General features: G+C 53.7%; 2 protein-coding genes across 3 annotated transcripts in view; both read right to left on the reverse strand.

Moving 5' to 3' along the window:
- Nucleotides 1–274: 274 nt before the first annotated feature.
- On the reverse strand, nt 275–9820 carry Cpt1b (carnitine palmitoyltransferase 1B (muscle)). Of its 2 annotated transcripts, XM_013025781.1 has the most exons (19): nt 9584–9820; nt 9147–9306; nt 8698–8837; nt 8235–8412; nt 7922–8023; nt 7612–7749; nt 7452–7529; nt 5995–6102; nt 5837–5921; nt 4759–4954; nt 4282–4467; nt 3617–3722; nt 3421–3537; nt 2614–2778; nt 2400–2534; nt 2166–2318; nt 1589–1702; nt 949–1041; nt 275–824 (listed from the first exon to the last, which is right to left on the reverse strand). In XM_013025781.1, the coding sequence occupies exons 2-19, from the start codon at nt 9285–9287 to the stop codon at nt 741–743; spliced, it is 2319 nt and encodes a 772-aa protein (XP_012881235.1). In that variant the 5' UTR covers nt 9288–9306; nt 9584–9820; the 3' UTR covers nt 275–740. The 2 variants fall into 2 exon arrangements, with proteins under 2 accessions (XP_012881235.1, XP_012881234.1); XM_013025780.1 differs by lacking the exon at nt 9584–9820 and having other exon boundaries at nt 9147–9432.
- Nucleotides 9821–10387: 567 nt separating this feature from the next.
- Chkb (choline kinase beta) overlaps nt 10388–13250 on the reverse strand; it is a 3103-nt gene continuing 240 nt past the window's right edge. Inside the window, exons 2-11 of the mRNA XM_013025730.1 lie at nt 12821–12950; nt 12521–12634; nt 12205–12338; nt 11946–12041; nt 11762–11820; nt 11589–11670; nt 11353–11461; nt 11136–11239; nt 10765–10846; nt 10388–10617 (exon numbers count right to left, since the gene is read on the reverse strand). Of these exons, the coding sequence (XP_012881184.1) occupies nt 10543–10617; nt 10765–10846; nt 11136–11239; nt 11353–11461; nt 11589–11670; nt 11762–11820; nt 11946–12041; nt 12205–12338; nt 12521–12634; nt 12821–12950 (985 nt within the window). The 3' untranslated portion in view covers nt 10388–10542. The remainder of the gene's footprint in view (nt 10618–10764; nt 10847–11135; nt 11240–11352; nt 11462–11588; nt 11671–11761; nt 11821–11945; nt 12042–12204; nt 12339–12520; nt 12635–12820; nt 12951–13250) is intronic.

Here is a 13250-nt window from a genome sequence, read left to right on the forward strand (position 1 = left end):
AGCCACCTTCCCAGCCCATAAAAATCACTTTTGATTTACTCCTAATGTTAGTTTAACAGAAAAGCCTACTTGAGAGGAGCGAGTTGTCCCAGGGGACCCTTTATGCCCTCACGGACATGACAACCTGGCAGCCAGACCTCAAGCCTAGGGGATAACAAAGAACCCTCTAGGGATGTACTCTTGCTTAGAGGGGTACAGAGGCATGTTCATGCATGGAGAATGCAGGTGCATCCCACCCTCAGGTAGACAAACACAAGAAGTCCCACAGAAGAAGTGAAGGTTCTGAAGCAAGAGTTTATTCCAAGTGCACATGAGTGTGTGGACAAGTTCAGAGTCTGTGTTATTTAGCAGACAGAGACACACATTCCATAGCATGTCACAAAGTCCCCATGAACAGTCTCTAAGCGCCAACCCTTCCTCTGTCACCTTTCCAGCCTAAGCTAGGGAAAAGGGAGGGACTTCTAGTTCCCAAACAAAACACAGGCACCTAAGGGCTGAGTGACTTACACAGCCTTATCTTTATTAATATCTACCAAGAAAAAAATCAAAATTCCCTCCTTATTCCAACCCACCTCCATCTGGGCCCTCAGGGAGCAGCATTTGCCGAGGGGCACCTGCTGACAGAACAGTCCTTGGAACTGGGCACCCATGCATGGCCACGCATTATGCTTGCACACAGACCACAGGCCCCTTCCTCCACCGTGTGAGGGATGAAAGGGCAGCTGGCATTTTTCCATCCCTCAGCTGTCAGTCTTGGGAACTTGAAAAAGATCAGCAATGTCCAGCAGGGCTTGTCGGATGTGGTTCCCAAAGCGCTGGGCATTCTGTAGGAACTGGGAGCTCAGACACACTTTCAGGTCAAATCCCACCCATTCCCATGAACAGAGTAGGCTTTTGGGTTGCCCCATGTGGCCCCTCTCCTCAGGCCACGTAGCAGGGAAGACTCACCGTCTCTGAACTTGAGAACTTGCTAGAGACATGGAAAAACATAGTGCTTTCTCCTGCAATCATGTAGGAGACACCATAGCCATCATCTGCCACCTGAAAACAAAAGGTGAGTGAGAGGACATGAAAGCTGATGTGCCTGGTCTTCCCTAAGATTTGCAGGAGATGGCCTCAACCCTGGAGACTGCATTCTTGATGTCAGGACCTTACCTCCCACCCCAGGAAACAGGGCTCCTTGTGCTAAGATCTAGGGGGCTCATACTCTATACTGCCCCCTTGTTCCAGGAGGATCTCTAGTCTTCTGACAAACCAAACTATCTGAATGTCTAGGTGAGGAGCTGGATTCCTCAACTTGACATATTGCAGAAGGACCCAATATAGAGCGCTGTCCTCTGCAGAGAAGACAGAGCCACATGACATTGGTGGGCCCTAGAACCTGTCTACCTGTGCTGACAGCTACCACTCTGTTTTCATTCAGGGTTCCTCCCACACAAGGTGCTCCTGTCCCGTCTGGTCTGGTCATGGTACACACGTGTGCATACATACACGTGTGTACACACACACACACACACACACACACACACGCTGCACTGAATCTCTAGGGCCCAAATATTTCTCACCATCACCTTTCAGGGATACTCACAGGGCCAAAGCCACCTCCGGCACCCACGTGATTGGGGTACTGGTCTGGATCAAACATACGAATCTGGGACTGAGGGATCTGGCTGGTGGAGAGGCGCCAGGGTTCTGAAAGCACCTGTAACAGGGAGTCCAAAGTCTGTCAGACATTAGGCACTCAGCATGCACCTGTTTAAATGGTACTAAAGACCTGCTCTGAGAAGGACACTGTCCTGGTGAGGATATAGGGATGGACGTGCATGAGGAGATGCCTGGGCTACTGTTCCCTGCACCCCACAGCCTGTAAAGGAAACCTTCCCCGGCCCATTAGGGCCCATCAGATCTCCCATGCAACCCTCTGCACTGCCTTGCCTCCACCCTTCTCACCAGCACCAGGACCACCTGACAGCATGAAAGCAGTGACTTCATGAAGAGAACATGCAGGAACAGCCCTTAGTCCCAGGACTGCAGGCCTGGTGGGCTGTGAGGTGAGAAGGCTTCCACTGACTTCCAGGGCTACAGTAGGAACTGGCCACACAAAGCACTATCTCAAGAAGGCTGAGCTCCTGGGTCTAAAGGCCATAGCCAGCAACAACACTGACCTCAGCCAGGAAAGGAGAGCTGACGCTCAGGTACTTGGAGACTACGTAAAGGCAGAAGAGGTGCCTGTCTATCCCAGCCCCCGTCATAGCCAAGCGGTACATGTTCTGGTGCTTCTCAGAAGCTTTCCGGAAGAGATCTCGGAGATCTTCTTTCTGGGGTATAAATGCAGAAGGATGAAGAATGGCCGGTGCCTCAATGCATAGGAAAGTGAAGAGCAGTGGGTCAGAGCTCACCATGTGGGAGCCATTCACCATGGCCTGCACAAAGGCTGTGGACTCACTGGTACAGGAACGCACAGTTTCTGTCCGTCCCTCGCGGAACATTCTGGTCATTGAGGCCTCATAGGTCAAGCAGAATTTGCCCTTGTCCTGGGGTACAGAGAGGGGTGAATCTGGCAGGTGGACCCCGAGCTGCCCTGCCCACTCAGCAGCCCAAAAGGGCTCCTACCCGGAAGTGAGCCAGCTGTAAGGCAATTTGCACAAAGGCATCAGGGCTGGTACGACACTTCTTGATGAGGCCTTTGCCAAAAGGCAAGAACTGGAAGCAGTACAACTCCACATCGTCTGCCAGAGCCTTAGCCACCTGGTAGGAACTCTCGATGGCAGCTTGGCACTGCAGAGATATGGAAAGGGTCAAGTTGGGACAATGCTCTCCAAGCAGGCCTCTAGGTTGCATTGAGGAGGTGTGAAGTAAAAGGCAGAAGCTAATGTCTTCAGAAGAGGACCGGAGAGGACTCATCGTGAAGGCAGAATGAGTGTAGGTAAAGCGGACGCATCGCTGGGCGTTACAACAAGAGCCATGGATGTGAGCTGTGCACCTCAGCCTTTCCCCAGTACAGACAGCCCTGAACTTTCTGCTTTCTTTGTGAAAAGTCTGGACCCCACATTTCTTTTTTTTTTGTTATTGTTGGTCCTAGGGCTTGAACTCTGGGCTTGGACACTGTCCCTCAGCAATTCAGCTCAAGGCAAGTGCTCTACCACTTGAGCCACAGCGCCACTTCCAGTTTGCTAGTGGTTTACTGGAGATAGTCTCACAGACTTTCCTTCCTGGGCTGGCTTTGAACCATGATCCTCAGATCTCAGCCTCCTGAGTAGCTAGGTTTACAGGCATGTGCCACCGGCACCCGGCAGACCCCACATTTTTTAAGCTTCTGTCCCATCCCTGGAGGAGGGGGGTCCAAGTGGTGAGGGCAGGAGTGTATGTGGGTAACCCGAACTGATCACTCTTGCCCCTGCCCCTGCCTGGCTTGCACACCTGTTCAGGAAGGTCCCACTGCAGCCGCTGAGGAAGAATAAGCTGAGGGTTCGGGTTGCCAAGGCAGTGTCCAGTCTCTGTGTAGCCCAGGTGAAAGGTGTCAGTGCCTAGGACAAACTGAAGGGAGAAAGCTAAGATAGGAAACAAAGCTCATCACTAATGTCTGTCCTGCTGGCCCCCTCTCCAGGCCTGTTACCTCCCAGAGGTGCCCAATGATGGGGGCATCTGCCCACGCGTGTTCTGTGTTGAGCCCCAACAGACCATTCTTGAAGGAAATAAGAGTGAAAGACTTGTCGAACCATCTGCAGGAGGAGTAGATGCATGGATGACCCAGGTGGGGCATACACAGGACCCTTAACCTACAATCCTAATGTTAAGAAGTAATACCACTTTGCTCTCAATTCTAACCATCATCCTAACTCCAAACTTAACTGAAACAACCTTGATTTCTTTTTTTTGGGGGGGTGGGTCCAGTTGTGGGGCCTGAACTCTGGGCCTGGGCGCTGTCCCTCAGCTCTTCAGCTCAAGGCTAGCGCTCTACCACTTGAGCCACAGCGCCACTTCTGGCTTTTTTCTTATGTGGTACTGAGGAATCGAACCCAGGGCCTCAGGCATGCAAGGCAAGCGCTCTAGCACTGAGCCACCTTCCCAGCCCCAACAACCTTGATTTCTAACTTTCAGCTCTAACCCTGACTATAATCACTAACTTAACCATGCCACTACCTAGCTGATAGCGGTGTTCCTTTTCTGTTGATCCTCTAAGCCTAGTCATAACTTCTAGTGTTAACCCCACCTCCCATCCCACCCCCGCCCTCCAGTCAACCCCTGCCCCCTGCCCTCTGCCCAGAGCCTCGCACATGCCTGTTGTAGCAGTTGCCGTGCAGCAGCGCCTTGCCGTAGAGGCTGAGGCTGGCCTCATCATCAGGGTTGTAGCAGTGGGACTCTTCATCCAGAGACACAAAGAAAGCAGCACGCTCGATGGTTTCCAGAGCAGCCTTGTTCTTGCCAGAGCTGAAGAAGGCCTGGCGTGCCTGTGCCCACTCCACCCTGGGAGCACAAGGGCAGGTGAGCAGTGGAGCCAGTGTGCACTTTGGTTCAGGGCACTTCCCAGGACCTGGCGGGGCCTGGAAATGGGTGAGGTCGGGGTGCCTACGTGTCCTGGAACATGTCCCACCTTCCATGCAACATATATTAAGGGTGGATATGCCAGCTATCTGCTATTTTACCACCAATGCCCTTCACTATTTAGGTCCTATATGCCCCCATTCCTTGGTTGTACCTCTGGCCCCAATTCTACCATGACAGAAAGGGCAAAAGCCTCCCCATAAGTCCAGATACCTTCCGCCTGCAGTGAGGGCTGCCAGCCTCTCTTCCCCAGGCTGAGGTGGGGAGGGGTCATCTAGGATCCTTTGGAACTGCATCTCCAGGTCCCGAGGCTTGAGCAGGCGGGATCCCTCATAGAGCCAGACCTTGAAGAAGCGGCCCTTGTGGTAGACAGCCACATGCCTGCTCTCTGCGAGGTGCTGCAGCACATCTGTGACAGAGGCCAGTGGACAGGCTGAGGCCTGGCCTCAGAGAGAAGAGCACCTCCCTCCCTGACCCAGCCCTGGAAAGGGGCCACCTCCTTCACACTGCGTAGCAATTGGCAGGTCAGATGATACTTGACCTGCCGCTGCCCTGGGCCTTCTATCCCTCAGGAGCAGATCTCTGTGTGCTAAGCAGGGCTTGTGCTATGTCCCTCTACTACCTCTTACGACAATCAAAGTGCTAGTAATTCCCATAAACTGCCTGAGGCAGCAGGTCCAGAAACAGAGAAAGTTGCTGACTCCATAACCCCCAGGCAAACCTTTTCCCTTCTGCAAGCTCTGTTTAAGGTGACTGTGCTTCCTCTGAGCTACACTAACCCAGCAGTGCTCCTCTCACTGTGTGCTTGTGTGCGCATGTGCCAATACTGGAGCTTGAACTCAAGGCCTTAAGCGCTCACTTGGTTTTTATGTTCACAGCTGGTATTCAATCACTTGCCTCTACTTCTGGCTTTTTGCTGGCTAGAGATAAGAGTCTCTTGAATTTTACTGTCTGAGCTGTTCTGATCCACAGTCCTAGCCTGAGTAGCTAGGATTCTAGGTGTGAGCCATTAATACCCAGACTCTCATTACTCTTTATTTACACAACTATCTTCCCATGTTTAGGGAGGCTCTGGAGGGGAGAGGCTCTGTTCTGGGCACCCTGGGATCTAGTACCATGCCTGTAAATAATGCCTAGTATCGGCCACAAACTGACTACTTCGTACATATCCATGACCCCAAGACACAGGAATGCTTAGTAATAAGTAGGTAATTGGGCACCTAGTCATGGTAGGACCACAGCTGGGAGGGTAGGACTTGTTCCTGCCGGGTGCCTGGCTGTGGCCTGGTACCTGTCTCATTGCCGGGGATGCGAGTAGTGTTGAACATCCTCTCCATCTGATAGGAGCACATGGGCACAATACCCAAGGCCATCACCTGGGAGAAAGGTCCATCATGGCTCACTCAGGCCTCCCCTCACCATCCCACCTTCAACCCTGATGCAACTCACAGGCTTGATCTCTTCACGGTCCAGTTTGCGACGATACATGATCATGGCATGGACGACATTTCCTAGGCGGGCTGCCTGCACCTCTGTGTTCTTGACAAGCACAAGGTCCTATAGACAAAGCAGATCCTGCAGGGCTCACACCTCTGTCTGCATGTCACCTAGGTCTCACTGACAAGAGGACCAACTTATTCAAGGGTGGAAGGTATCACTTCCTCCTTCCAGCCCATCCCATATGCTGTCAGGGCAACTTCCAGAAATGTATAACTAACATTCTACAAGTCTGCTCCAACTTAGATCAGAGTTGCTTTCTTTCTTTATACTTATTTTACTTGTACATGTTTTTCTTATTTTGATCCAAAGAAAGTTCTGGCACTAATAAACAGCTTGAAACCTTTGGAAGGCTGTGTACATACTTCTAGAAGGAATCCTCACAGGCTAGTAGTGGGGTTGTTGTTGTTTGTCAGTCGTGGGGCTTGAACTCTGGGCCTGGACACTATCCCTCGGTTCTTCAGCTCAAGGCTAGCGCTCTACCACTTGAGCCATAGTGCCACTTCTGGTTTTCTGAGTGGTTTATTGGAGATAAGAGTCTCATGGGAGATGACCTCCCCAAGTGAGGTGAGCGAGGTAACGCCATGTGGGACCAACCCTGCCCTGGAGCCTGCTCCGGCAAGGCAGCCGCTTCTCCCTCAGGAACTCAGAGCGGCCCGGAGGACACCCTTGGTGGACTCCCCTTGACCTCCAGACCAAGTGACGTGACATGTGAGCTCCCCTGGGTGTGGGGCACGCTTAGTAGAATTAGGCCTAGGAGTTAGTTATTGGTATGGATGGCATTTGAAGTGCTTAAATAAACTAAGTGAAACTTAAAAAAAAAAAAAAAAAGAGTCTCAGGACCTTCCTGCCCAGGCTGGCTCAGATCTCAGCCTCCTGAGTAGCTAGGATTCTAGGTGTGAGCTACCAGCGCCCGGCTAGTAGTGTGTTTTTGACAGTGGTAAAGACTGGGTGTAGGGCAGCAGAGAGACCAGCAGGTGGTGTACAGTCAGAAGGGCCAGTGGCATGGGGCAGGCACACAGTGACGTCCTGAGCGCTAAGAGAAGCATGGTATTCATCTGAAGCATAGTATTCATCTTGTGGTCTGGCCCCACACAGGGACAAAAGCAAGACATATTTGAAGAAATTCCCTAGAAATGGTGTCAAAACAGCTGGGAACTTGTGACTGGGAAGCCAAGGAGGTGGGAATAAAGGCAGGAAATGGTGGAGTCTGACAAGCAAGCCTGAGAGAGATTCAGCCATTCTCTAATACTCCCTGATGAGGATCCCCCAAGCCTCACTCCATAACCCCTTCTTCCCCATGGAAGCATCCACAAGACCTCTGGACTGTCCTCCACATCCTTGCCCCAGAGCCAGGGAAAGAGCCAAGCACACACAGGAGGCCTGTGTAAGCTGGCTTTGGTTCTTACCATGACATAATAGTTGCTATTCACCATGAGGGGGCTTCTGCCTCGGAGGTAGATATACTCTTCCCACCAGTCACTCACCTGTGGGTGGGCAGGAGATTAAAGCTGGGGAGGTGGCGGTCAGGACATGTGAGTAAGGACAAGGCCAGGAGGGCAAACTTACATAGTTAGTTGCCCACCATGACTTGAATACCAAGTATTTCTGCAGCCTGGGGGCAGTCTTTTCCTGGAATTCTTTGGCCAGTGTTTCCATACGGTAATATTCCTCATCCTCCAATAATGGCCGCACAGACTCCAAGTACTGTCATTACCACAAGATCAGATATCAATGGCTATCTTAACCCTCTTCCCATCTCTGTCTCCTCACTCAGGCCCCATTACTCTCAAGCCAACTATTTACAGGAAACAGTCTTTTATGTTTGAACTAGCCTCTGAACCCAGGCTCCCATGCCCACTAGTACCCAGGCCCTTACCCGCTGAACTGTGGCTGACACACAGGGCACAGGAAGTTTTGGCAGAGATGTCTGGAAGCTGTAGAGCATGGGCCGACGGCTGGACAGAAGGCGGACACAGATCTAGAAGTACAGGGCGCAGCATTGGCGTGGGAGGCAGGAGGCACAAATCAGCAAATGACTGACACCTTTAGAAGCACCCCATTCCCCTTCAGAATAAACCCACACATGAAGCACCAGTGCCCAGTCTGTCTCTCCCCTCCTGTTTAGAACCCCAAATGAGATTCTTGGGGTATCAAACCACACGCCTGCACCCTCCAATGTTTCTGCTCACAGCCCAGATCTTGGTGGCATGACTGGTCTTGCCGTGCATCTCAAACATCCACCCGTGGTAAGAAAGCAGCAGCTTCAGAGTTTGTCGGAATAGGAAGATGCCTGTTATCCAGACCCCCGTGGAGAAGATGGCCATGCTGAGAAGTGCCCGAGACTGTGGGGTCTCATAATGGCTACACCTATGAGAGAAGGGGAGAGGACTGCCGGGGATCCACTCACAGCAATATTAGGAGAATTCTGAATCATTGGCTATGAACAGTCTTGTGAGAGACACAAAGGGGCAAGAACCTCTCTGGGCACACTCAGGTCTGAATGTATCAAATACCAGCTGATATGGTGGTTCTGGGGGAAGGTTGCCCCTGGGGCCATTATGAACTGCTGTCTTGAATTTGACTAGCTCAGGAATGGTCTTGGGAACTAGCCTAGCCCTCTTTCCTGCCACTTGTGCCCTCCTGGCTTTTTACCTCTCAGGGAGGTATCGCTGGATACAATAGACCAGCCCCATGGAGATGTCCACCTTGCAGTAGGAGGAACCCACTGTTGCCATGACGATGACCAGCCAGCTGGTAGGGCTTCCAGGGTACACACCTCTAAGGATGCCATTCTGTGGAGCAGAAACAGGCATCCTTGTTGAGCAGAAGGCTAAGGGAATGGGGCTTCGGTGAGGTCCTAGGAAGGGCTTCCCAGTCTGCCGCAGCGGCCTGCTGTGCTGTTCTCATTCCTTCCACACACCCACACCTGCAGCACCCCTAGTGTCCCGTCACACCTTGATCCCCTCAAACTTCTGCTCTAGTGAAGTCTGTTCCCAGCAGCGCTGTTGGCCACAGTGGTGGCGGACACCGACCACGGGGCGACCGCAGACATCCAGCCCCGCCGTGCACCTGCTGGAGAATCCAGAACCACCTATGCCCACCTTGATGCGAATCAGGCGTTTCTTCCAGGAGTTGATCCCAGACAGGTAGATGTGTTTCAGGGCTTCCCGACTGAGCCGGAAGTCGACCCCTTCTGGGGTCACAGTGAACTGAAAGGCCACGGCCTGGTGTGCTTCCGCCATCCCGGGGGTTGGTCGGCACCTGGAAGCCGGGAAGGGGGGTGGGCGGAAGGGTGTGCGGCGCGCTCAGGCCGGCCCCGCCCGGGCCTCCCAGCGCCGAGGCCCCGCCCCCGGGCCCACCGCCCCTTCCCCGGCCCCAGCTTCCCTAGCGGCGCTCCGGGCTCCGGGCTCCGGCGCGGGCCGCGCCTCCGCCCTCTGCCCGGCCTACAAGCCCGGCCAACCGCCGTCGCCGAACCCTCGCGGCGGCGTTCCGGACAGCTCTAGCCACAATGGAGCGGGACTGGAAAGGGGTAGGGAACCTTCAGAGCCGGGCGTCGACACGGGCAGCGAAGGGCGGCCTCGAGGGGGGCAGCGCCCCGGAAGCAGCGGCCTCCTGGGCGGGGAGGGCCGGGCGTGGAGCGGGGCTCTGGGCACCGCAGGGTCCCGCTCCCACCGCTAGGCTCAGCTTGCTCCCGCCGGCGTCCGAGCTGGCTACTCGGCCTGTGTCCCCGCGTCCTTCAGGCCTGGCCGGCCTGGCCCCACCCTGGCTGAGAACCTGACACCCACTCCTAAATTGGGGTGGAGAAAACAAGACAGAGGCCCGGCGGGGCGCACGCCAGACCGCCGCCCCCTGCGGTGGGAATGGGGAAAGGGGCAGGGTTTCCACAAGCAAGCTGAAGGTTGCTCGAAGGTCCAGGGGCCGGGGTGACGGTGGGGCAAAGGGGCTCACGTGAGGATGGTGGCATTATAGCTAAAAATAGCCAAATGTAGGGAAAAGGTCATGGTGGAGTCAGCCATGCAGCCTAGTCTGCTCCTGGATCCTGGTGGCTGGGAGGGCAGCCGCATCCCAGGGCCCTCCGTAGGTCTCTAGGCCGCCCTCTGTCGGTCTCTAGGCCACCCTCCAAGTCTTCCTAGTACTTGTTACTTGGAGCCAGGGGAGACCCGAGGGACAGAGATTCCCCCCAATGGGCAGAACGGGCCCACAACCATTTTTAAGCCCAGAACATTGAACATCCATTCATCTGTGTGTTCCCGTCGGTTATTTCTGTTTCCAAAGCACAAACAAGACAGCTGTGAAGGAACAGCTCATTTATTAAGGTATACAGTCCAAAGGCGCCCACTTTGGGCAACTATACAATCTGGGGGAGAGGTCAGCCTTCTCAATCAGTCTCATTTGAGGACACAAGTCCAGTCCCCAGGGCCTCCTGCCCTTTGTCTTTCCCTCCAAGGTCCTGCCCTGGAGGCTCCAAGAAGAAAGTTGAGGAATGAAGTTGGATGGTCAGGACGATGAGTGGAAGCTGGCCAGCTGCCCTTTCTGCTGGAAGTAGAACTGGAACCGAGACTGGGCGTACTCCTAGGGAAGGAGGCCGGCCCGGCCAGGGTGAGAAGGCTTGGAACCTGCATGCTACACACATGCCTTGGTTTGCCCAGTTTCCTGGATAACATATAGCTATTGTTGCTCCCCAGCTCTCATTAACGCGCCCACTCCCTTGACGCTTACCAAGTATCCAAATTCTATAGTGGACATGGATGCCTGGAGGATGGACCACAGACCCCAGAAGAAATGAGAAGCCAAAGCATACCTGGGCAAGGGAGGGGCATGGAAGATACCTGTGTTCAAGATCACTTAGGCTCTGCCTCATCCCTTCCCCTGGGCCAGCCAGTCCTCAAAGCTCTAATTTCTCCCCTATTTTCCTAATACCTATGCAGTCCTAACTCCCCACTTTGAAACTGTCCCTTCCCACCAGCTAAGGCTGGCTGGCTAGCTCAGATTTCATAATCATAAGCCCACTCTGTACTAGCCCCTTGTGACCCCCTCCCCCACCTTTCCTCTGCCCCTTCCAGACTCCCAACCTGCCTCTCTTTCCTTACCGGTTGACCTCTATCAGCAAATCTTCTTCTAGTTTTTTCTGCTCCACTGGAGAAAGAGTCTCACCTTTCATTACCTCAGACAGGTAATGGCGAATAAAATGAAGCTGAAAACAATGGACAGGAGTCAGGAACTAGGGAGTCCACTGGGGGTACTTCCCTCCCAGTCAACACCCTTTCTGGGATGCTGGAGCCATTTCCCAGCCTTTGGTCCACATACCTGCTGTTCTCGAGTTGGGTAGTCTGTGAGCTGTGCTTTGTAGAAAGGCCATTCCTCATGAGTATAATCATAAACCCACTCACAAAAATGGTTCCCAATGTCAAAGCCCCTGGGGAAAAAAGGTGGAAGTTCAATCCCCAGATGCCCCAGCAGCTGGAATGGAGAGATAAAGTCCAGCTTGTTTTTCCATCATCTTGTTGGAACAGATCTGTAAGAGGCTGCCCTCTCAGCCTTACCTGTAGTTATAACTGCTGTACTCAAAATCAACCAGCATGAGGCTATCAACATTTTTTGGCTCTGAGAGCAATAAGATGTTTCCTGGGGAAATAGAGTGGGGTTCAGGTCAATATGGGGCCCCCTGGCCTCTCCAGCTTGGATTAGAATTCTCAAATCAAAAGCCTTTTCTTACCTTCCTGTATGTCATTGTGACAGAAGACCACTGGTGATGGAGTAGAATCTAGCAACTTCCTGCAGAGGTAGACGGACATGGGTCTAGAGTAATTAAAGTTACTCTCATAGGCTAGGCTCAGATTCCTGCCACCAGTAAATCCCAGGTGCATGGTGAGATGCTCCACCACCCAGCCAGCCTTTACCTGAGGTTGCCCATCTCATCCTTCAGGCTATACATTTCCAGTAGATTCATATGAGGGAGGTCAGTGGAAGGTAGGTCTTGGATCTGCTTTAAGTACCTGAAATTCAAACAAATAGGTAAGTCACTGCCCACTATCCTATTTATTCTGAAGCTAGCAAACTTAAGAGCCCATGCTAGACAAAGGGACACTTAATCAACTCAACTGGAGGGCTGGACACACCTATGGGGGTTCAGGTGTTTGGGTTACAAACCTGACTCACCGTTCCATAGTCCCAAACAACCAATGAGGTTCCTTGGTGAAAGGCATCTCCATACCATGGAATTGGGCCATCTTCATGGCAATGGCTGCTGACAACAGCGGCTCTCGAAGTTCATGGGTTTTCAATGGCCGGCTCTGCACCCAGGAACCTATCAGGATGGTGAAGGGGCTGGGGCAGGAGGGGAAAGGGATTGGGGGACCTGGGGGAGGCCAAGACCTTGGGGAGACTTTCCGACCTGGGATGTGAAGGTAGACACTGGGGAGGAGGACAGGGGACAAGGAAAGAAGGCGATGTGGGGAGAGGGCTGAGCTCGTACTGGGAGATACTGTTCCAGGCGGCCCTCTGGGAAGACTCCATAGAGCTGCGGCCCCAGGGACCGCTCTGCAAGGATGGCGAACATCACGCTTTCTAGGACCAAGGAATCCACGCCCTGAAGGAAAATGGCACAGCAAAGAGGCCCAAATCAGTGGGGACGGGAGGTAAGCGGCCCTGGACCTGTAGGAGGGCCTGATTTCTCCATAGCAGCTGGAACTTCCGGTCTCACCACCCGAGGCCCCGCCGCACAGGCTCTTCGTGAGGTGTGCCGTTCGCCTGCGCCCCTGCGCTTCCCCCTCACCTGCAGGATGGCCCCGTACAACCGCAGCAGCACCTCCCGCGGCTCCTCGCCGACGCTCGGCAGGTGGTCCGGCAGCGAACAGCGGAAGAGCAGGTTGCTGAGTCCCCCGCTGCAGACGCGCACACAGCGCCTTCAGTCGGCACCCGCCCCGCCCGGGGGCCCGAGCCGGGCCCCAGCCCCCGTCTGTCTCTCCCCTCCTGTTTAGAACCCCAAATGAGATTCTTGGGGAATCAAACCACACGCCTGCACCCTCCAATGTTTCTGCTCACAGCCAGCTATCTGCTATTTTACCACCAATGCCCTTCACTATTTAGGTCCTATATGCCCCCATTCCTTGGTTGTACCTCTGGCCCCAATTCTACCATGACAGAAAGGGCAAAAGCCTCCCCATAAGTCCAGATACCTTCCGCCTGCAGTGAGGGCTGCCAGC

This window comes from Dipodomys ordii, unplaced genomic scaffold (genome assembly GCF_000151885.1).
Source record: "Dipodomys ordii isolate 6190 unplaced genomic scaffold, Dord_2.0 Scaffold87, whole genome shotgun sequence".
Taxonomy (NCBI): domain Eukaryota; kingdom Metazoa; phylum Chordata; class Mammalia; order Rodentia; family Heteromyidae; genus Dipodomys; species Dipodomys ordii.

Excerpts from the sequence above, each read along its gene's own strand:
- Cpt1b (XM_013025781.1), bottom strand. The coding sequence starts at position 9,287 with ATGGCGGAAGCACACCAGGCCGTGGCCTTTCAGTTCACTGTGACCCCA. Across the intron at positions 3,723-4,281 it reads CACGGCAACTGCTACAACAG|ATGGTTCGACAAGTCTTTCA; the intron begins GCATGTGCGAGG and ends CTCCTCCTGCAG. Across the intron at positions 2,319-2,399 it reads TGGTGAATGGCTCCCACATG|AAAGAAGATCTCCGAGATCT; the intron begins GTGAGCTCTGAC and ends TTTATACCCCAG.